General features: G+C 50.7%; 2 protein-coding genes across 4 annotated transcripts in view; one reads left to right on the forward strand and one right to left on the reverse strand.

The window, feature by feature from the left end:
- Nucleotides 1-1,256: 1,256 nt before the first annotated feature.
- Afmid (arylformamidase) lies at nucleotides 1,257-14,327 on the reverse strand. Of its 3 annotated transcripts, none has more exons than XM_028752822.1 (11): nucleotides 14,241-14,327; nucleotides 12,353-12,443; nucleotides 6,522-6,626; nucleotides 6,394-6,442; nucleotides 4,523-4,608; nucleotides 4,339-4,411; nucleotides 4,115-4,212; nucleotides 3,786-3,864; nucleotides 3,558-3,699; nucleotides 3,012-3,116; nucleotides 1,257-1,880 (listed from the first exon to the last, which is right to left on the reverse strand). In XM_028752822.1, the coding sequence occupies exons 1-11, from the start codon at nucleotides 14,298-14,300 to the stop codon at nucleotides 1,848-1,850; spliced, it is 921 nt and encodes a 306-aa protein (XP_028608655.1). In that variant the 5' UTR covers nucleotides 14,301-14,327; the 3' UTR covers nucleotides 1,257-1,847. The 3 variants fall into 3 exon arrangements, with proteins under 3 accessions (XP_028608655.1, XP_028608656.1, XP_028608657.1); XM_028752823.1 differs by having other exon boundaries at nucleotides 14,237-14,291; XM_028752824.1 differs by lacking the exon at nucleotides 14,241-14,327 and adding an exon at nucleotides 12,522-12,751.
- The window catches only part of Tk1 (thymidine kinase 1), a 10,205-nt gene continuing 2,966 nt past the window's right edge, over nucleotides 14,117-21,355 (forward strand). The window contains exons 1-4 of the mRNA XM_028752825.1: nucleotides 14,117-14,575; nucleotides 14,658-14,689; nucleotides 15,494-15,604; nucleotides 18,962-19,055. Coding sequence (XP_028608658.1) covers nucleotides 14,510-14,575; nucleotides 14,658-14,689; nucleotides 15,494-15,604; nucleotides 18,962-19,055 — 303 coding nt within the window. The 5' untranslated portion in view covers nucleotides 14,117-14,509. The remainder of the gene's footprint in view (nucleotides 14,576-14,657; nucleotides 14,690-15,493; nucleotides 15,605-18,961; nucleotides 19,056-21,355) is intronic.

Here is a 21,355-nt window from a genome sequence, read left to right on the forward strand (position 1 = left end):
TTGGTTGTGATAGTTGCCACAGAAACGAAAGCAAACTAGGCACACAGAACCACACCACAAATTAGACATGTGCTAAAGAACCCTTTCTAGGTCCCAAAACCCTCCTGCCTCTACCTCAAGTGCTGGGATTGCTGGCATGCCCCACCATAGAGTTTGAGGGGAGCTTTGAATGAAGCAGGAACGCCCACTATAGTGAGAATTTTGGTTCTTTAAAAACCCAGTTATGGGGCTGGAGAGAAAGTTCAGTAGTTAAGAGCACTGACTGCTCTTCCAGAGGTCTGAGTTCAATTCCCAGCAACCACACGGAGGCTCACAGCCATCTGTAATGGGATCTGATGCCCTCTTCTGGTGTGTCTGAAGAGTGACAGTGTACTTATATACATTAAACAAACAAAACAACCCAGTTATGTGAATATGCTTTTGTTTTAATCCCAGGTGTGGGATAAGGGGCTGCTTCAGATTGTCCACAGGGGTTACAATTTGTCTCCTATTCCGGCAGGGGCATGAATCTGCCAGCTAAAGATAGTTTACATTTGGAATTTTGGGGATTCTTCAGAGGTTATAAAAATGTCAGCCCCAAGAGGAGGTGGCTGCTGTATCCCCTGCGGCTGCTTTTGCTGTTTGATGACTTTTTGCTGGTTGGACTTTCCCCCAAGGATCTGGACGCCCCTAACCAGCAGGGCATCTAAAGAGATCTACTCCCCCTTCTCCTCTAACCATCTCCACTACCAAGTGTTGGGGGTTGGAAGGGATTGGGGTGGAAAAGACTGGTAGATTTAAGAACCCAATGAAGTAAGCAAAAAGGATGGCTACAGCCCACACCAGCTGGCTCAGAAAGACCAGTGGCTATGGGGTGTGCTGCAATAGGCGTCAGGTCTGGTGGAGCCTGCTGCACACAGCTCTTTGTGTAGGTAGCCGCTCTGGGATGGTGCAGTGCTAAGCAAACCCTTGTTAGTTCACCCAGCAGGCTCTTTTATCACCATCATCACGTATGTGTGGTATGTATGCTAAGGTACATACACATGGCAGCCAAAGGACAATTTGGGGGAGTCGGTTGTTTCCTTCCATATGGGTCCCCAGGACCAAACAGATTGTCAGGCTCGGTGCCAGGCACTCTGACCTGCCGAGCCATCTCTCCAGCCCTTTTTTTTTTTTTTTTTTGAGACAGGGTCTAGCTATGTAGTCCAGGATGGCCTTGAACTCACAAGCAATCCTCCTGCCTCACTGCTGGGATTCAGGCATACACTGGGTCTCTCTCTCTTTCTCTCTCTCCTCTTTTCTTTATTTTTTCCTTGTTAATGCCAGGTTTCCTTGTTAAACTCAGGACCCTATGCATGTTGGCCAGGCATTCTACCAGTGAGCTTCATCCCCTAGTGGTCGGTCGGTCTGTCTGTCTGTCTGTCTGTCTGTCTGTCTTCATTCCTTCTCCGCACCCCACCCTCTCTTGCAGTAGGAGATAGGCAGAACTCCAGCACTGAGCTCCAGCCAGTCCACACGGACACCGCTAACTGGCATAGAAAGCCAGCCAGAAGTTGAATGCCATGCCCCATAAGCAGGCAGGGGGTGGTGGTGGTGGTGTGTGTGTGTGTGTGCGTGTGTGCGTGTGTGTGTGTGTGTGTGTGCGTGTAGGCAGACTTGGTCAGGTGGTGGCTGTGTGCATCTCCCAGTGACAATCTGCAGGCTTTCCCTGGAGCTCCATCTGGGTGGGTCGAAGAATGGCAGAAGAGGAGGTGGTGTTCATGGCAGGGAGACCGTACGGGGTGGACAGGCAAGCCAGTGTGAGATGGAGCAGTCACCTCTTTTCTGGAGGCTCTCTGAGGTACATACAGGCTGAGGATTGGGGGTCCTCACGGCTTCTGGAAGATTGTTTTCAAAATGATCTGCAGGGAGAAAAGAAGACAGGAAAGCCCAGGAGTGGATGGCTACCCAAGTAAAGAAGTGGTTGTAGGTGCCAGCACATACATTTGATCCCAACACTTGGGAGGCAGAGGCAGGTGGATCTCTGAGTTCCAGGCCAGCCAGGCTACAGAGTGAGACTGTCTCAGAATAAATAGACAAACAAGTAAATAAAGGTCTAAGCTAGGCCTGTAGTCCACAGGATACTGAGACAGAGGGTTACAAGTTCAAACCCTAAATGGGCTGGCTCAGTGGGCAGAGGTGCTTGCCATCAAGTCTGACTACTTGAGTTTGAGCCCAGAACTGTTGAAGAGAATAACCAACTCCTGCAAGTGAGCCTCTGACCTCCACACACCCACACAGAGTAGACAGGCAAGCGTAACAAAAAGGTATTTTAAAAGCCTGTCTGGGCTACTTAGGAAGGTCCTGTCTCCCAGCTGAAAAGCAGGGACCGAGAGGTGGCTCAGTTGGGGAGATTCCTGACACACAAGTATGAGGACATGAATTCAGATTCCCAGAACCCTCAGAGGCTGAGTGCGGGGGCACACATTGGACGCCAGTGCTGGGGTAGAGGGCAGAGATAGGTGGATCCCTGAAACTCACTGGTCAGCAGCAGCCAGTCTGCCAAAACCAATAAGCTCCAGGTTCGGTGAGATGCACTGTCTCCAAAAATGAGAAGAGTAGGGCTAGAGAGATGGCTCAGTGGTTAAGAGCACTGACTGCTCTTCCAGAGGTCCTGAGTTCAATTCCCAGCAACCACATGGTGGCTCAGAACCATCTGTAATGGAATCTGAACTCATACATAAAATAAAAAAAAAATGAGTGTCTGAAAATGCCTCATGTCAACCTCTGGCCTCCACATGTACACACACGTGCACACACACACATACACACACATATATATACAGTGTTCAATTCCCAGCACCTCAGAATAAAATCAAGCCAGTCAGGTGCCCTTCCCTACTACTAAAGGGGGGGGGGAGAAAAGAAAAAGATTATTTCCTGTTAGATGCGTGGCAACAATCATCCATTTATCCTTTGTCCCCTGGCCACCGCCATGTGTGAGGGTGTGGGGTCCACAGTGTCCATGGGGTGAGGGGGAGGGTGAGCCCCACCTGTGTGAGCGTGTCATCCTCCCTGGTCAGATTCTCTATGATGTCAAAGTGATCCACACCACACAGCTGCTGGAAAGAGGCCTTCCATCCTACGTGGCATAGTGTCTGGAGAGAAAATGGAGGCGGGGCATAAGAGTGCGGCTGGGGCGGTAGCTCTCAAGTGTCCGGTACATGGCAGGTTTATTTGAATGGCTTTGTGGAATGAGAGAATGACCATCAAGGGGTCTGGCTGGATAGACTATGTCTCTTTGTTACAGTCCTAGGGATTGCCCAGAACCTTGTTTATGCTTACCAAACCATTTCCATCCAGTTACAACCTAACCTTTCTTTCTTTAAATTTTACAACAGGGTCTTGCTAAGTTCCTTAGGCTAGCCTTGGGCTCTCTTTATAATACACCCTGATCACATGATCCTCTTGCCTCAGCCTCTGGAGTAACTGGGTGTACGTGTGTGCATCCCCAGGTCTGGCTGATGTAGGAAGAATAACGAGGGAAGGTGAGATCACGTGATGCTGAACCTGGGGCTATAGCTGGCTGTTAGCGGTACCTCACAGAACTCCTTGGACTGCCGGTGGAACTCTGGAGAGTCATGCTGACCCACAAGCACCAGCACAGGGCAGGCTGGAACCACTGGCCGTGCTGGAGCCACCTCCAAGCGTCGCTGTGGACTGTTTCTCTGAGCATCTTCCCTGGGATGGGACAGTGGAGGGGTCAGGACAGAGGGGAGATGGGCCTCGGGTGGGTGCCGGAGAGAGAGGAAGGGCGGACAACTCACAGGGTCATGTGCAGACGGTTATTCTGAGAGGTAGATATGATGGGTTCCAGGTCATAGATCCCACTCACCAGGACAAAGCCTGTGAAGGTGAGGTGCTCAAGCCAGGGGCCAGGCCTAGTAAGATGGACCTGCCCACCCCTCAGGCCAGAGAGGAAGATCAGGATTGTGGGCAGAGGGCAAAGAAAGGTCTCCACTTCTCAGCCTCTCTAACCTCCACCACTCCAGAGAGGATAAGAGCTCGGGAAGCTCCTCCCACACTGACAGAAACCTTACAGGTTAGATGCCAGCCTGGGCTACCTGACATCATGTTTTGACAAATAATAAGAAACCTTGGAGGTTGGGTGTGACACCATGCTTGGTCCAGCTGGCCAGAAGCACCATGGCAGCCAGGTGAGCTCCTGCAGAGTGTCCACAGAGGTAGATTCCCCTGGGTGAGACAGAGACCCGGATTACGGCGACTTCCTTCCCTAAGGCATCAGAAGTCCCAGTCTGTGTCGGGCTCCACAGACCTAGCCCTCTCTTGGTCCACTGAGAGCATCTGTGAGACACTTACTCATTGCTTGGATAGCGCCTCTGCAGAAACACGACACTGCGGGTCACCTGGTCCACCATCCGGTCCAGTGTGCCTGAACACAGCAAAATGCTGGGTCAGGATCCATGGGGGGTAAGGGGGGGAAGGGAAGCTCTATCCACACAAAGCTCTGGCCCCCAAATCTTCAGGGGCCACCCCTTATTACCTTTGGGTGCAATGTCATAAGCCACTATCACCACCACGATTCCCTGTGCAGTCAGTGGGTTTACCATGAAGGCCGAGTCATCCTTACTGTGGAAAGACAAAGATGGGCTGGGAGCTGGAGGCTGGCCCGAGGGTTAAGAGCACTAGCTACTCTTCCAGAGCAGGAAGGTTCAACCCTCAGCTCCCACGGGGAAGCTCACGAACATCTGGAACTCCAGTTGTTCTTCTAGCTATGCAGGCACCAGGCGGGATTGAGGTGCACATACATCTATGATGATGATGGTGATGATGGTGGTGGTGATGATGGTGATGATGATGTACCTTATAATACATACTTGGGAAGGAGAGGCAGAAGAATCAGGAGTCCAAGGTCATCCTCAGCTACTTAGTGAGTTTGAGGCTAGCCTCAGGTATGAGACCCAGTCTCAAGAAACCCAAACAATACAAAATGAAAGATAAAGAGGTGACAGCTGGAGACAATTTGAGCATGACATTCCCTCCCTAAGGTTCTGGACACAGACGCCTCAGGGCAGATACCCCATGCGCACAGGACACTGTGCTGAGGGAAAGGAACAGGCTGTCCCTACTACGGACTTTAATCCCTAAGCTGGCTCCCTTCCCTGAAAATGGAGACATTTGTGTTCCCTGTCCTAGCGCGTTGTGCGAGCTGGCAATGAAAAGTGCAGAGAGTTAAGTGGAATAACTACAGCAGCTGAATCCGACCAAAACTACAAAGAGGACTGAGCTGGGGGCGGGATGGACCCCACGACAGGCATCTCAGGACGATCCTCAGAACAGGGGTGTCCTCCAAGACCCCAAACACCCTTCTTCTCAATGCAGGGACACCAACTGTATCTATTTAGTGTGTACGCAGCACGTGTGTGTAAACATGTCCTTCCCTATATAGCCGTGGATAACGACTGATCCCGACCTCCAGCTCCTGAGGGCTGGAATCACAGGTACGTGTCATCACGCTGAGTTTTATTCAGTGCCAGCGATGCAACCAAGGGCTTGCTGTAGACCACAGGCCGTACCGATCCACTACACCCCACCTTCTTGCTGTGTGTCTTCTGAGACAAGGCTGGCCTCAAACTTGCAGTAATCCTCCTGCCTCAGCTTCCCTGTTCTTACTTCCAAAGCACCAAATACTCCATGTCGTCTTAGTCCCAAACAAGGCTTGCCCGGCAAGGACCTTCACCCGCTGAGCCATCTTGTAAATTAGAAATTGATAATCTTGAGATCTAAATAGGTACAAAGACATCTAAATCTAAAATAGTGCCTCTTAAAAAGGTTTATTTCTTTAAAAAGAGGTGGTGGTGCACACCTTTAATCCCAGCACTTGGGAGACACAGGAAGGCAGATCTGAGTTTGAGGCCAGCCTGGTCTACAGAGCGAGCTCCAGGGCAGGCAGGGCTACACAGAGAAACCCTGTCTCAACCTTTCCCCTAAATTATTACATATTTTTAATGTATATGTCTGTGCATGAGTGTAGAAGCCAGGAGAGTCAGATCCCCGAAGCTCTGGGGTGCTGGGAGCCAAACTCATGTCCTCTGGCTCTGGTAAGTGCTCTTTACCCGAGCCATGTGTCCAACCCTAAGGTGGTGTCTTTATGAGACTGAGCTCTGAGACTCAAGTATCAATGACCACGTGAGGACGAAAACAGAAGCTGAGGGACACCCAGCCAGGGCACACCGCCCCCTTAGCAGCTCTAGCGAGGCCCCGCGGCACCTCGATTCTGGCTTCCTGTCACACGGATGTGAGAGGTCGCGCTTCTCTTCTCATAGGCTGGAAATGTGTCACGGCAGCTCCCTCCGGAACACCGACCTGGGGAAGGGTGACTCACGCTCACTAGTCACCTCCATCCCCACTCACCTTCCGCTCTGCCAGTATCCTCCATGCAAGAACAGGAAGAGAGGGAGAGCTGTAACACACGGCAGGGGGCGCTGGTGAGCCGGACACCCGGCTGCCTCGAGGGGGACCATTGGCCCCGCCCATCTCACCCTTGGAATCCTCCTCGGGAAGGTAGATATCCATTTTCTCCCCTATACCATCTCCGTAAGGGACATCCAGCTGGTTCCTCCTGGTGGTCCGGGCCTTCTGGGTGGCTGCAGAGGCAGATGAGTCGCTGTCAGTTAAGCCCAGGTACAGAAAGTTCTTTCTGGACAGTTTGCAGCATCCTCCTCAGTGGTAAGGGGTCAGCTGAGGCAGCTTCCGCCAGGAGCCCCACCCTGACATCTGCAGACAAGTGACCCGTGGCCCCAGAGGGCATTGCGGCTGGCTGCCGCTACGTCTCTGCATTCTGATCGCATTTACCACTAGATAGCACACACCTATCTAAGCATTAGGAAAACCGGCGCATTTTTCTTTTCTTTTCTTTTCTTTTCTTTTTTTTTTTGGTTTTTCGAGACAGAGTTTCTCTGTATAGCCCTGGCTGTCCTGGAACTCACTCTGTAGACCAGGCTGGCCTCGAACTCAGAAATCCGCACCGGCGCATTTTTTAAATTACATTTTCATTCATTCAGTACGCGTGTGTGTATGTGTTAGGGTGTGAACGTTAAGGTGTGAACGTGTCGCGGTATGCTTGTGCAGGCTAGAGGACAACTTACAGTAATTTATTCTTTCCTTTCACCACAAGTACTAGGGATCGAACTGAGGTTGCCAGAGGAAATCTTGTGTGTGTGGCGGGGAGGGTGTGGTTGCCACCAAGTCTGAACACAGGTCCTCACATTTGACCAGAGCACGTCATCAACCGAGCCAGGGCCTCAGCCCTTGCCTTATTTTTTATCTATTGAAAAAAATGTTGGGTGTGTTTTTGAGACAGGGTTTCTCTGTGTAGCCTTGGCCTTGAACTCTGGGATCTGCCTGCCTCTGCCTCCCAGAGGGCTGAGATCAATGGTGTGTACCACCACACCTGGCTCCTAGTTTTATTTTTTGAGGCAGGATCTCAAAAAAGGTCTATGAAACTCAGGTCACCAGGCTCCCATGCAAGTACTGTTACCTACTGAGCCATCTTTATCATTCTGAAACGGATACTCTTGATACCATCCAATTAGAGACAGGAACATTTGAGTTGAAAACAGTACCTTCTAAAAAAGATTTATTATTTTAAACAAAAACTGGAGGTGGTGTCTTGGCAGTTAAGAGTACTGGGACAATTAAATATCCAAGCGACCCCTATCGCACACCACAAAGATCAATTCCAGATATGTTAAATGTAAACTGGACTTTGAGAAAGCACCTTAGGAGCCGGTGATATGGCTTAACAGGTAACGAGGCTTGCCACCAAGCCTGAAGATCTGACTGAGTTCAATCTCCCAGACCCACATGGTGCAAGGAGAGAAACAATTCTCAAAAGCTGTCCTGACTGCCACACACCCGCTGCAGCACATGCACTCGGGCACACACTCGTAAAAGGACAGCAGCAAGACAGACTGTCATGACCCCGAAGTCAACAAAAACCACGTATAACCAGGGCCCCAGAAATAACATTCAGAAAAGAAGAGATCCATCTGTGACCTGCCAGCACCTGAGATGCTGAGGCAGGAGTCTCTTAAGGTAGCCTTGCTACACACCAAGACTGTCCTGAGACAAATAAAAAAGTATTTCCTCAGGTAAAGAGCAAGCATGGGTTACGCAGGTCCCATACAATGGTCACAGTCGTCCTCTCCACCAGTGACACCGCTGTGTCTCCTGCTCTGTCCTCAGCTCCTCTCTCTGAGACTCGGTCTCCACATCCTATCTTGAATCAGGGTCCCCCTCCCACCAGCACTGAGACTCCCTAGTGGGTTCTGCCTTCTCTTGTCCCTGGATGGTAGCGACACCCCTCTCTATTCTTCCTGTTCCTCCCTGGACCCCTGTAGCTGACTGACATCAGCATCTGTCACAACGAGCATCCCTAATGGCCACTCCATGGCTGAGATCCAACCATGGCCATGTATGGGTTATTATCTTAGGGTCTCACAGCCACCCTGCTGACATCAGCTTTGTCCATATTGTGCTGACCCTGGGAACCCACACCTTCAGGAAGTGTGGCTTCTGGGCCAGAGGGTGACCATGCTTGTCTTTAGGAGGGCACTGGTGGAATCTTCCAGGGGACCTTCCAAAAGGGAGAAGTGTGTGTGTGTGCCTCAGGGTCTTGTCAGCACAGGGGTCAATCAAGAGCCGGTGATTTTGCTAAGAGTCCTGACAGCTTGCCTGGCTGAATCAGATTTATTTGGTGCTAAAACCACATTTTGTTCTCCATTGACAAGGAACAGAAACAACACCTCTGTAGGCGGTCCGGCTCACAGAAATCTCAGACACTCAAAGCACTGCTGACCTGAGAAGAACAAGGCCCGGCCTCTGGCTGGGACACGGCTCACTGGCTGTGGGACACAAAGATGAGGTGAGGTACAGCCTCCTCCAGAGTGTGAATATCCCCCAACCTCCAGGCTCTGAACCACTATGTAGGAACAAAGGAGGGCTTTCACAAGACACCCCAGAATAAACTTCATAACAAAGACAGAACTGGACTTTAATTATTCATAATCCAAAGCGCCAAAACTCTTATAGCCAAAACCCCAGGTTCTAGAAATCATTGCCAGAGACAACAGGAATGCTGTGGTAGCAGTCTAAAAACAGAAGCAGAGCAGAAGCCACGCAGATGAATCCAAGCGTGAGAGGACACTGGTCAGTGAGACGCAGAAACCAGAGCTCAGTATAGGTCATAGACACAGAGTCAAGCATGCTGCCTCTTTCTGGAACCTTCAGTTTGTTTGATACAGGATCTCATGCAACCTCAGATGGCTCAGAGCCCTACCTAGCCAAGGTGACCTTGAACTTCTGATCTTCCTACCTGGACATTTCAACATCTGGGATCACCAGATACCATACTGTTTTGTTTTCCATTTTGAGACACATTTATCCAGGATGACCTAGAGCTGCTACATAGCCCAGGTTGGCCTTGAACCTCCTGCTTCAGCCTCTTGAAATGATAAGATTATATTTTTGTGGGGTTTTTGTTTTGTTTTGTTTTGTTTTTCGAGACAGAGTTTCTCTCTGTAGCCCTGGCTGTCCTGGAACTCACTCTGTAGACCAGGTCGGCCTCAAACTCAGAAATCCACCTGCTTCTGCCTCCTAAGTGCTGGGATTAAAGGCGTGCGCCACCACCGCCCGGCTTGTGGGTTTTTTTAAAAAAGACTTATTTTATTTATGTATGTATATGTGCATCTCTGTGTGTCCATGTGCTTATGTACAGGTCTCTGTGGGAGTCAGAGGAGGGCTTCAGATCCCCCGGAGCTGGAGTGACAGGCAGTTGTGGGCCACCTAACATGGGAGCCAGGAACCGAATTCTGATCCTGTTCAAGAGTAGTGCATGCTCTTGATCACTGAACTATCTCCCTAGCCTTCAGATTCGGGGTTATTTTCATTGTTACTCCATTTAGCAAATATGCTTTTGATTTTAATTTATTTTATGTGTATGAGTATTTTGCCTGAATGTATATGTCTGTGTACCATGTATATGCCCGGTGCCTGAGGAGACCAGAAAGTCATGTCAGATCCTCTGGAGCTGGAGTTACAGACAATGGTGGGCTTCCATGTAGGTGCTAGGAATCGAACACAGGACTTCTGGAAGAGCAGTCAGAACTTAACCATTCCCTCAGACATCTCCCCAGCTCCTGCAAACAGGGTTTAATGTTAGCGTCAGCCGTGAGCTGTACCAGTCTCTATATCTTGTTTGCTTTGAGGGCTGGGGAAGGAACCCAGCCCTTGTTACAGACTCTGGAACAAATACTCAAAACACCAACGTAGCTGGGTAGTCAGTCACCTGCAGTGACAGGAGGGTGGAGGCAGAGGGATCAGAAGTGCACGGTCATCCTCCACAAGCTGAAGAGGCCAGAATAAGGCGAAGGTAGAGAAGGAGGCCCGGGGCTCAGTCTCAGAGCTCACTCAAATCCAAAGACCACACGGAAAGGCAAGAGGAGCAGGGAAGAGACTGAGAACTGGGGGAGGCGTGAGTCGTAAGATCTGTCTGTGAGTGCTGAGATCAGGGGGTGCACCAGCAGGACAGCCCTGCTAGCGCTTCCTGAGAGCTGACCACAGAAGGTACTGAGCGAGCAGTGGCCTAGTCTCAGCTCTGGGCTTTGACTGGTGAGTTCCTCTCCCTGCTGGGCTGGCTTTTTCTTTCTCCAGACAAGACAGGCAAACATGCTCACTCCAAGCCTGCACATCTACACACGTTCACTGCAACAGCGAGGAAACTTCAGAGCCCAGAAACAGCTCCAACCCACACTAAGGGGCCAAGGAACAAGACAGAACCTGTGGGTTGACACTCCCAAAGTCTGATCCTCTCCCTGGCTGTCTCTATTGAGGAAACTCCCGATAGGAAGTTTTGGTCAGTCTGCTGAGACCAGGCACTTGGCCAGCATTCAGACTCCCACTCTGAGCAGAAAGACAGCTGTCTCCACAGCCTACTTCCTCTTCAAAGCAGCTCCCCACGCAGCATGGATACCTCACCGAGGGTCTCAGTCACCACAGCACCTCAGCACTATGGGGCAGAGGGAAGACCTCACATGTACACAGTCCCAAGCTCTGATTTAAAGGAAACAAAGGCTTGATACCCTCTCTAGTCATGGTCTCACATATCTCAGTCTGGCTCGGATTCCTACGTAATTGAGGATGACTTTGAACTTCTGCTCTGCCTCACTGGTGCTAGCATTACAGCCAGGCACTACCATGCCAGGTCTATGCCACAGAGAGTTTAACCCAGGGCTGTGCATGCTGGGAAGAATCCCACCACCATACTCCTCCTCTGGCATCTTAGTTACTCTCTATACATAACAACGATATGATCTGGGTATAGCAATTGCCACCTGTAATCCCAGCACTCAGGAGCCTGAGGCAGGAAGTTAATGAGTTCAAGGCCAGCCTGGGTTATATAGTAAATCCGAAGACAGCCTAGGCTACTCAGAAAGACCCTGTCTCAGAATAAAATAAAATAAATTAAAATACAATACAGCTGCGTGAGCCGGGTGGTGACAGTGTACATCTTTAGTCCCAGAATCTGGGAAGCAGAGGCAGGAGAATCTCTGAGTTCAAGGCCAGCCTGGTCTACAGGGTGAGTTCCCTGACAACCAGGGCTACACAGAGATCAAAAAACTTAAAAAAAAAAAAAAAGGCCGGGCGGTGGTGGCGCACACCTTTAATCCCAGCACTTGGGAGGCAGAGGCAGGCGGATTTCTGAGTTCAAGGCCAGCCTGGTCTACAGAGTGAGTTCCAGGACAGCCAGGGCTGCACAGAGAAACCCTGTCTTGAAAAACAAACAAACAAAAAAACTTTAAAAAAAGAAAACAGTAGCAGTATCCTGCTTCCTTTGCTTTTTTCAGTTCACATCTCTGTGCCAACCATGGCATGCTCCTTCCGTGCAGAGGTTCTCAACCTTCCTAACGCTGCAACCCTTTAATACAGTGCCTCATGTCGTGGTGACCCCCAACCATAAAATCATTTCAGTTGCTACTTCATAACTGGAATTGTATTACTGTTATGAATCATAATATAAATATCTGATATCTCCAATGGTCTTGGGCAACCCCTGTGAAAGGGTTCGATACCCATAGAGGTCTCCATCTACATGCTGAGAACCATGTCTTTCAAGCTTAGAGACCTTAGCCAACCAGGAGAGGAGCCTAGGTGTCTCACCAGAGCTTGGCCTCGTGCAAGCCTTTTCTGCCTCCAGCTACACCTTCACCTCCTGCCCAAGCAGAGGCCCATCCATGTGTCTGATCCACTCAGGGATGCAGCCCCCTCCCCAACCCCGATAAGCAGTCACAGTATCCAGAGAGTCCCACAGTACCCTGGCTTCCTATCTGCACGAAGTTCCCGACAACGTCCTCTGGTTTCATGCGGATGACCCATCTGCTGGGTGAGTATTGCTTCTCCAGCTCCTGTGGGCAAGACAGAACCTTGTGAGACTCTCCCTCTCAGGGAGACCCCGCCCACACGCGATGGCTGATCCCCTCTACCTCTCTGTCCTGAGAAGACTCTAATGCATGCAGCTTTCCACAAGCCCTTTCAACTTCTCCTCACTCCCCGGCTAGCTGCCCCATTAGGTATTTCAGCAGAACATCTAAGGTGCCCTCAAAAGGTGCCAAAGAGGTTCCCTGGCTGTAACCATGCCTTTAACCAGCTAACGGCCTTCATGAGACATGATGTCTGTAAATGGCATTTGGGGGACTACATTTCTACAGAAACTGAGACTGCAGGATGTGAGACAGCTGTGTGCCCAATAGTGATCAAGTGACATGGGCTATTTTCCTGGGAGGACAGTATTCTGACCATGGTACATACAGGGTCACAGGGACACAGGTAAGGAAGAAGAAAAAGTCAAAGGTCAGTTTACAAACGTTGCTCAGCCAGATGGCTGATACAGGAGGCTATGCAGCGAGGCGGTGTGGTGACGCACAGCTGTAATCCCAGATCTCTGTGGAGGCGGAGGCAGGACAGCCTAGAGTCAAGCAAGTTCCTGGATAGCCAGGGCTACAGAGTGAGACTCTGTTTATAAATAAAGGAAAAGTGGGGGTATAGCTCAATGGTAGAGCGCTTGCCTAGCGTGTGTGAGGTGCTGGGTTCGAGCTCCAGCATCACGAGGGGAAAATGTAAAATGCCCATACTTAACACAGAAAACAAGGAGACAGGTTCCTAAGCCAGCGCATAGGAATCTTGAAGACAGTGCGTCTTCACACAAAGACCTGAGTCTGATCAACCTGTCTCTTACTGTCTCTAGCCTCGCTCTGCTCATTGGTATAATGGCCGTGCTAGCCACCTACAGGGTTAGAAGGGAGGTGTGTAAAAGAAACAATGTAAGCCACTCAAACACAGCTGCCTCTTCCTGTTGAATGTACCTCTTAGGTGCTCTAGACCACCTCTCTGGCTCTGCCTGGAATTGAAGGCTTGGGCCACCACCGAACAGTGTTCCTAACTTTCAACAGATTCTAAGTGATGTCTGTCTGTGACCAAAACAAAGAACCCTGTTTAATGCAAGCTAACCAGTCAAGAAATCATAACGGAATGGTCATTACAGCAAGCGCCAAAATGTGTTGTCGTGCTTTGTGTATGCCTTTGGTAACCCTTCAAGCACCAAAATGTGTTGTCGTGCTTTGTGTATGCTTTTGGTAACCCTTCCAGCTGGCAGAGTAACCAAACACAAATTCCTGAGTGAGGGAGCTGGAGAGATGGCTCAGTGGTTAAGAGCACTGACTGCACTTCCAGAGGTTCTGAGTTCAAATCCCAGCAACCACATGGTGGCTCACAACCATCTGTAATGAGATCTGATGCCCTCTTCTGGTGTGTCTGAAGACAGCTACAGTGTACTCATAATAAATAAATAAATCTTTAAAAAAAAATTCCTGAGTGAGGAAAAGATTTCTGGGCGTGCTCTGTGTGAGCCGTAGGGTTTTTAGGATGGAAATTCTGAAGGTGCCCGCCTGGTTTTAGCGACTCACAACAGGGACCCCCAGCCTTGGCATCTTTCAGACTGTGGTTACAGAAACACAGACCCACATTGCACAACCTCAGAATAAAGTCCAAACCCTCAGCCCAGACTTTAGTTTTTGCTGTCTTTAAAACCAGACTAACAGGTTTTAACCTGCCCTAAAACGAGGAAAATGAAGAAATCTGGCTTGTGGGCATTGTAAAACTCCTAAAACTCCAGTCCGGGCTCTGGGCGGCTACAACGTACCTACCTCTGAAGACAAGGTCCTCCAGGGAGCCTGGCCCACAGGAGAAGCCAGAGGAAGTGCCATGGCCAGATCCGGAGGGGATGTGGAGCTCCAGGCTTTTCACAGGACTGAAAGGGGACGGGTCTTGTGCTTGCCCGGCCCCGCCACGCCCACACGGGGGCAGTCTGCTACTTTAATTTGAGGAAACTTGGCGGGAAAATGGTCCTGGGAGCGTTAAGAGCAGCGAAAGGTCCCCACCCACGGACTCCTGAGCTAAGGTTTGCACAGCCGCCATGAGTTACATCAATCTGCCCACCGTGCTGCCCATCTCCCCCAGCAAGACCCGGGGGCAGATCCAGGTGCGGGGTCTGGGCTGGGGTCGGGTGGTGGCTGGTGCGGGGTGTGCAACGGGGGAACCCCTTAAGATGACTTCTCTTCTAGGTGATTCTCGGGCCCATGTTCTCAGGGAAAAGGTAATGAATGAATGGGCCTTCGGGGCGGTGGGCTTCCCTCTCTCTGCAGACCCTGGCTCTCCTCTGCCGCCTCCCCCATCTTCCCAGAAGCCTCTGAGTAGGCCGCAAACGCGGGCGGCTCGACCTCTGTGCGTCCCTTCCCGCCCAAAATCCAAAATCCTTCCCGCCCAAGCCTCTTCTCTCGGGGAACCCTATCTTTGCGGAGGCAGATCACGGGGGTACAACTGAAAACCCCCAGCCCACATCCCCAGCAGCCCCCGGACTCCCTCATGTGTCCCTGGGAATTAGACAGCTTGTCCGAGACAGTTTCCTCATTCATTCCCTGTGCAAGCTCTCCTAAAGCCTTGGAGCCCAATTAACGCTGACCTCTGGGAGTCCCACCCGGAATAACACACACTCACACACAAACACAAGTCGGAGTTTCTTTGCTTTGTTTTGGGGGTTATTATTATTATTATTTTGGTTTTTAACTCAGCGTCTTTTTATGTGGCCCAAGCGCCTCTGCCTCTGTTGGGGTGCATCACCACACCAGGCACCGCACTATTCTTGAATGGCCTGGTGTCGCCTCAGTGTTGTCCCCTGCTCCGAGGATGAGGACCAAGCTCGAGATCTGGGGCCCAGTAGCAAGCTCTTCTTTGGCGTTTCTATCAAAGACTTTGAAGTTCATTCATTGAAACTGAAGTTTGTTCAGAACAGCATGGGGTTAAGCCTTGGGGAACGGGTGCCGTTCCGGCTGCCCGACGCTAGGTGGCGGTGGCAGCCCGCGTTTTGCTCGGGCCTCATTTCCCCTGGTAACTCTTGCAGCACCGAGCTGATGAGAAGAGTCCGGCGCTTCCAGATCGCCCAGTACAAGTGCCTGGTCATCAAGTATGCCAAAGACACGCGCTATAGCAACAGCTTCTCCACGCACGACCGGTCAGTCCTGCCCCTTTGATCCTGCCCTTTGGAAACCCCTAAGCACAGGACACACTGCTGCATACATCAGGGCTGGGGCCTCTGTCTTGTAGAAAAGAGATAGCCTGGTCCTGGCCTTTAATGGATAAGTGCTCAAAACTTAGAATAACCTGTCCGCAAGTGTCCATTGTACCCACTGAGGCTGAGAGAGCCTAGGTTCCACTTGGGTAGAGGCTGCAGCCATCTTGACCCCAGAGATTTTCCCCCCTTTTTAGTTGGCTTTCTGCCATCAACTAGCCGTCCTCATTCTGAATTGTACGTCTACCAGCCCTAGCACTGGACACTTCCCTCTGAGCCGAAGGGTAGGACTGCAAGAAAGTAATTTGGTAGCAAGTTTGGGGGTTCGTGTTCTGAGCCCGAGGCACTCTTTTCTGGATATCTTGGGCTCAACCCAGAGTGGAAGATTGGCCAGGAGACTGGAGCTGCCCCTCAGGGTTGCTGGGGGCTGGGCCAAGGTTGAGCAACCTGGAGCTACCCTCAGGGTTGCTGGAGACTGGGCCAAGGGTGAACAGCCTGGTGTAGAGCAGGTTTCTGAAGCAGAACAGGAAGTGGAGCAGAGAACCACCAGGACTTGGAGTTGGGTCAGGAATTCAAGCATGCTTCCTGTCAGATTGTGTGCTGAGATTGACTGCTCTGTCTTTGGTAACCATGGTGTCCAGCACTCAGGATGGGATGAGCATCCAGGAGGATGGAAAGCAGAGGAGACAACAGTCGGGTATAGTGCCTGGAGTGTCGGCCATAGCCGGCTTGTTGCCTGTCCCCACTCTGGTCTGCTCTACTTGGGGAGGGAAGAGAGAATTTAAAATACATGAGTGTTGTGTTGTTATGTTTGCTCTTTGGTGGGTTTCTTAGGGAGATGTATGTTTGCACACATGTGTCCATACACACGAATTCAGAGGACAGCCTCAGGTTGTAAACTCTGGGTTCCAAGCTCATTGGTCATACTTTTTTGTTTAGCTTTGTTTTTTTTTTGAGACAGAATCTCTCTACAGACCCCTGGTTGACCTTGAACTCCAGAAATCCGCCTGCCTCTGCCCATCAAACACTGGGACAGAAGGCGTGCCCCGCCACACCTGGCTTAGTGTGCTCTCAAAGCAAGCCCTTTACACATTCAGACATCTCAATCCTGGTTTTGGTTGTTTTGTTTGGTTTTGGTTTTTCGAGACAAGGTTTCTCTGTATAGCCTTGGCTGTCCTGGAACTCACTCTGTAGACCAGGCTGGCCTCAAACTCAGAAATCCGCCTGCCTCTGCCTCCCAAGTGCTGGGATTAAAGGCGGGTGCCACCACTGCCAGGCTCAATCCTGTTTTTGATTTGTTTTAATTTTTTTTAAATCTTACTGCATGCTATTTGCTTGCCTGGTGCCCTGGGAGGCCAGAAAAGAGCATTGGATTCCCTGGAACAGGACTTATAGATAATTGTAAGCTGCCTTGTGGTTCCTGCGGATGGAACCTAGGGCCTCTGCAAGAATAACAAATGACCCTATCTGAACCCGTTTACTGAGGTAGGTCTATGTAACATAGGTGGGTTGTAACTTGTGACCCTCCCTCCTCTTCCTCCTGGAATTCCAGGCGAGCAATCCACACCCAGCCCACACCCGCTTCAGAGCTATATAAATACAAGGATTACAGACAAGTTTGTCCACGCCCAGCTTCCCAGATCTTAAGATTGTGAGGCAGTAAGTAGGCCAGAAGGTGCTTTCGTTTGTAAGAATGCCACTGGACGCTGCTTATCTGTGTTTTGGGAAATGGCTTTTTCTGAGTCTGAGTTGGAAACCACGGGGAGAAGGCGCTGGGTACAGCCCAGCGTTCCCCTCCTTAGAGAGCAGAGAGGTTCCCGACATCCTTTAATGGTGTTCTGGAGCATGGCCAAACTGGCCTTCAGAGGCCTGGGTAGGTTCTTCCTTGCCGGGAAGCGGTCCACGGTAAGGCCTGTAAGCAGAGGCTTCACGGTCTGGATTTGCCGGCAGACAGCCACACGATCTGGAGGGCAATGAACTGAAGGGGTTCCAGAGGGTCACTGACATCTGGCTTCCAAAGTCACCTACCATTCTGTACACTGAGAACAGCACGCTCCTCATCTTGGGCTGCTCATGTCACAGGCCTGTGGCAGCTTTCCTGGGGACCGCGCTCTTGCTTCTGTGGACTGGAGAGGTGGCTCTGTGGCTGAGAGCACTTGTTCTTGTCAAGGACCCAGGTTCATTTCCCAGCACACTTGATGGCTCCCAGCCATCATGACTCTAGTCCCAGAGGATGTAACGCCCTCTTCTGACCTCTAGGGGCACCAGATGTGCACATGACATACAGACCTACATGCAGGGAAACTGCTAATACTAAATTTTTAACATTTTCCCAGGTGTGACTTATTCCTTTAATCCTAGCACTTGGTGGGCAGAGGCAAAGAGAATATGGGTCCAGCTTGGTCTACAGAGAGACCCTGTCTCAAATGAGTTATTTTGCTTTGTCTTTTGGCACTGGGGGGTAGAACCTCAGGCATAAACCATCAGGTGCTCTGCCACTGGACTACAAATTATATTTTATGATGGCAGTTATATATGTTACTATCTTGGTTTATTTATTTTGAATTTAAAAAAAATATATATGGTTTTTGCTGCTCAGAGCATTGTGTACCCTGAGGACTGTCCCTCATAAGAACCCTGGGTTGGAGTTATGGCTCAGTAGTCAGGGCTTATGTAGTGTGTGTACCTGATTGTTTGGAGGTAAGTTTTTGTTTTGTTTCTGTGTGTGTGTGTGTATGTGTGTGCATGTGCGTGTTTATTATTATTTTGGGGTGTGTGTGTGTGTTTGTTTTTGAAGGATTTCATAGCCTAGGCTGACTTGAAACTCACCTGCTTTGAGCTCCCGAGTGCTTCAGTGTGGGTATATCCCATGCTCACTGTCCATCGTGGCTCGGCCTGCTCACTGTCGGCCAACGGTTTGAACCTCCTGGTTTGGCTTGCTTAGTGCCCTGCTCTTTCCCCTCTTCTCAAGCCTTGGCCTTTCCTTCTCACCCTTGGTTGATCACCCCAGTAGACCAGGCACCTGATAACCCGTTAGTTGCCACCAGTTCTGTTGAATAAGAAACTTTGGAGTCTTTGTTGAGCTTAGTAGCAGGCACTGTTCATTTTCAGTTAAGGGAGGTAACCTGTTTTAACTGGTTTTCTGAACAAGGCCCTGTATTCCCCATCCCTCCCCCCATAGAAACTGATGGAACACCTCAGGCTGCTCTGTCGGACCACAGAAGCACCCTTGTCCCAGCATCTGGGGCCTACAGGTGCTTGGCCTCTGGCCTTGCTCATCCTCTGGCCTTCTCTTCCCAGGAACACCATGGACGCGCTGCCAGCCTGCATGCTCCAGGATGTGACCAAGGAGGCCTTGAGTGTGTCTGTCATTGGCATCGATGAGGGGCAGTTTGTAAGTTAGCTTGCGGCACAACCACCACCCACACCCCTGGCCTTTCATGTCCTGCTGGCTCAGAAGTTCCTTTGATCTTCTGGGAGTTGATGGTTCATCAACTGTCTGTACTGGCGTGTGGATCCCCTAGCCCATGTGTGTATTGTCATGTAGGGTTGCTTTGGCCATGGTAGCTATGGGGGGGGAGCTCCAGCATTGACCTCAGCTGGGCCTTCTGTCCCTTGACCCCAGCTTTTTTTGAAGTTTGTTTGTGGGGTTTTAATCTTTTGGGGGAGGTTTGTTTGTGTGTGTGGTTTTTTTCTCCCCCAAGACAGTCTTTCTCTGTGTAGCCTTGGCTGTCCTGGAAGTCTTGAACTCAAAGACATCCACCTGCCTCTGCCTCTCAGGTGCTGGGGTTTAAGGTGTGTGCCACCACTACCAGGGTTAATCTATTTATTATTTTTTCCTGAAAATTTTTGCTGTGGTCCTTTGTGCCCCAGCTGTGTTTGTTTGCTTCCAGGGCATCCTCTGACGGGGATGGGGACTGTGTCTTTTGTGGTCTCAGTTCCCTTCTCATGCTTTGGAAGTGTTGGCCATTGCTGGCAGTAGAAGCCCTTCCATGGGGGCCCTCCCGAGCTGGGCTAGCAGAGCGCCTGCCTAGAGACAGAGAGACAGCTCAGTGGGTAAGGGTCCTTCAGGGTCCCTGAAGCCACAGCTGAGGATAGAGCACTTCCTGTGTGTTCATTCACCAGCAGCGGGGCCCATGGGCTTCTGGGCAGGAGTAGAAGCTTGCATCTTCAAGAACATTGTGTTTCCTTTCTGTTTGACACAGTCATGACAAGCTTAGTCTAGGACACAGTTGGAGCACACTGGAAAAAGGAGGCTTTACGTGTCCGTGTCTTTGAACCAGAAACTACTGGGAATGCCCTGCAAGTTCAACATTGTGGGTTCTAAAACCTGCCTCAGGGCAGACACTAGTCCTGGAACAGTGGTTCTCAGAGGAGAGGGCTCCCTTGGGTCTTTTGGCAGAAGGGTTGGAGCCTGGAGGGAGGGCGGTACCTGTCTGGCTGCTTCTGGCATAAACTGCACTTCTTTTGTCGATGCTCAGGGGAGACCGGGAAGAGGTCTTTATTCACGATGCCCAGGGTGCCTTGCCTGGTGCTGGCCTAAGAGATTATGTTCAGCCAGTGCCAGGACTGACGAGTGCCAGCCCAGCCTGGACGCTTCTAATTATACACGTGTGTTTTTATAGAGCTGGCCATGTCACATGCTGTGACTATTGTGGGAATGGCTGGGTCCAGGGACCAATTACATTCATTCCAAGTTTCTGCCCTTTGGCTGTGTCATCCTAGGTCTGGAGACGAATCTGGAGCTTCCAGCTCACCTGTGTTGATAGACTGGGAGGGACTGGGGAGAAAGAGAAAGGCTAGAACATTAAGGTGTGGGGCGGGGATATGTACAAGAAAAGGTCTGAGGAACCAGGCATGGTAACAGACTTGTAAACTCAGCTCTCTGAAGGCTGAGGCAGGAGATTGCTGTGAGTCCCAGCCCAGCCTGGGCTACACAGTAATAACCAATCAACATCAAAAGACAGAAGGGATAGGGAGACAATTCTGTCAGTGAGGACTTGGCTCTGAGTACCTGAGCTTGGGTCCCTGGCACCTGTGTAAAATGCTAGGTATAGCCTCGTATCACCCCAGTACTAGGGAGGCAGAGGCAGGCAGGCCCTGGAGCTCCCCATCTAGCTGAATGGCAGCCTAACTGAATGGCTGTGCTCCAGATTCAGTGAGAGACCCACCTCAGAAACAAAGTGGAAAAGCCAAGCTCATAGCATATCCCTTTAATCTTAGAACTTGAGAGGCAGAGGCAAGTAGATCTCTGAGTTCAAGGCTAACCTGGTCTAGAGTAATTTCCAGGCCAGCCAGGAATACAAAGTGGGACCCTGTCTCAAAAAAGGAAATGAAGAAAGAAGGTAAAGAACTATTAATGCCCAGTCTGCAGTAAGGTAGAGAAGCCTGGGTCTCAGTCCTAGGGAGACACTGTGCTGTTGAAGGGTGGCTGGCCTGAGTGACAGCGGAGGGCAGCTATCCCTGCCAACCTGCTGCGCCTTGTGCATCTCATTACCAAGAGCCATTCTCTCTCACTCGGGATTTCTCGGTGGAGGGAAAATGCTAGTGCAAACCTCATGGTGCTTATCCTCTGGGTTTTCACAGAGGCTCTCCTTCCAGCTGTCTGTGGGGGCTGAAGTGCATGCGTGCATATGTGTGTGTGTGTGTGTGCGTGTGCGTGTGCGTGTGCGTGTGCGTGTGCGTGTGCGTGTG

The sequence above is a fragment of the Grammomys surdaster genome, unplaced genomic scaffold (genome assembly GCF_004785775.1).
Source record: "Grammomys surdaster isolate TR1022 unplaced genomic scaffold, NIH_TR_1.0 125940, whole genome shotgun sequence".
NCBI classification, from domain to species: Eukaryota; Metazoa; Chordata; class Mammalia; order Rodentia; family Muridae; genus Grammomys; species Grammomys surdaster.

Excerpts from the sequence above, each read along its gene's own strand:
- Afmid (XM_028752822.1), bottom strand. The coding sequence starts at position 14,300 with ATGGCACTTCCTCTGGCTTCTCCTGTGGGCCAGGCTCCCTGGAGGACC. Across the intron at positions 4,213-4,338 it reads AGGCGCTATCCAAGCAATGA|GGGAATCTACCTCTGTGGAC; the intron begins GTAAGTGTCTCA and ends TGTCTCACCCAG. Across the intron at positions 3,117-3,557 it reads AGTCCAAGGAGTTCTGTGAG|ACACTATGCCACGTAGGATG; the intron begins GTACCGCTAACA and ends TTTTCTCTCCAG.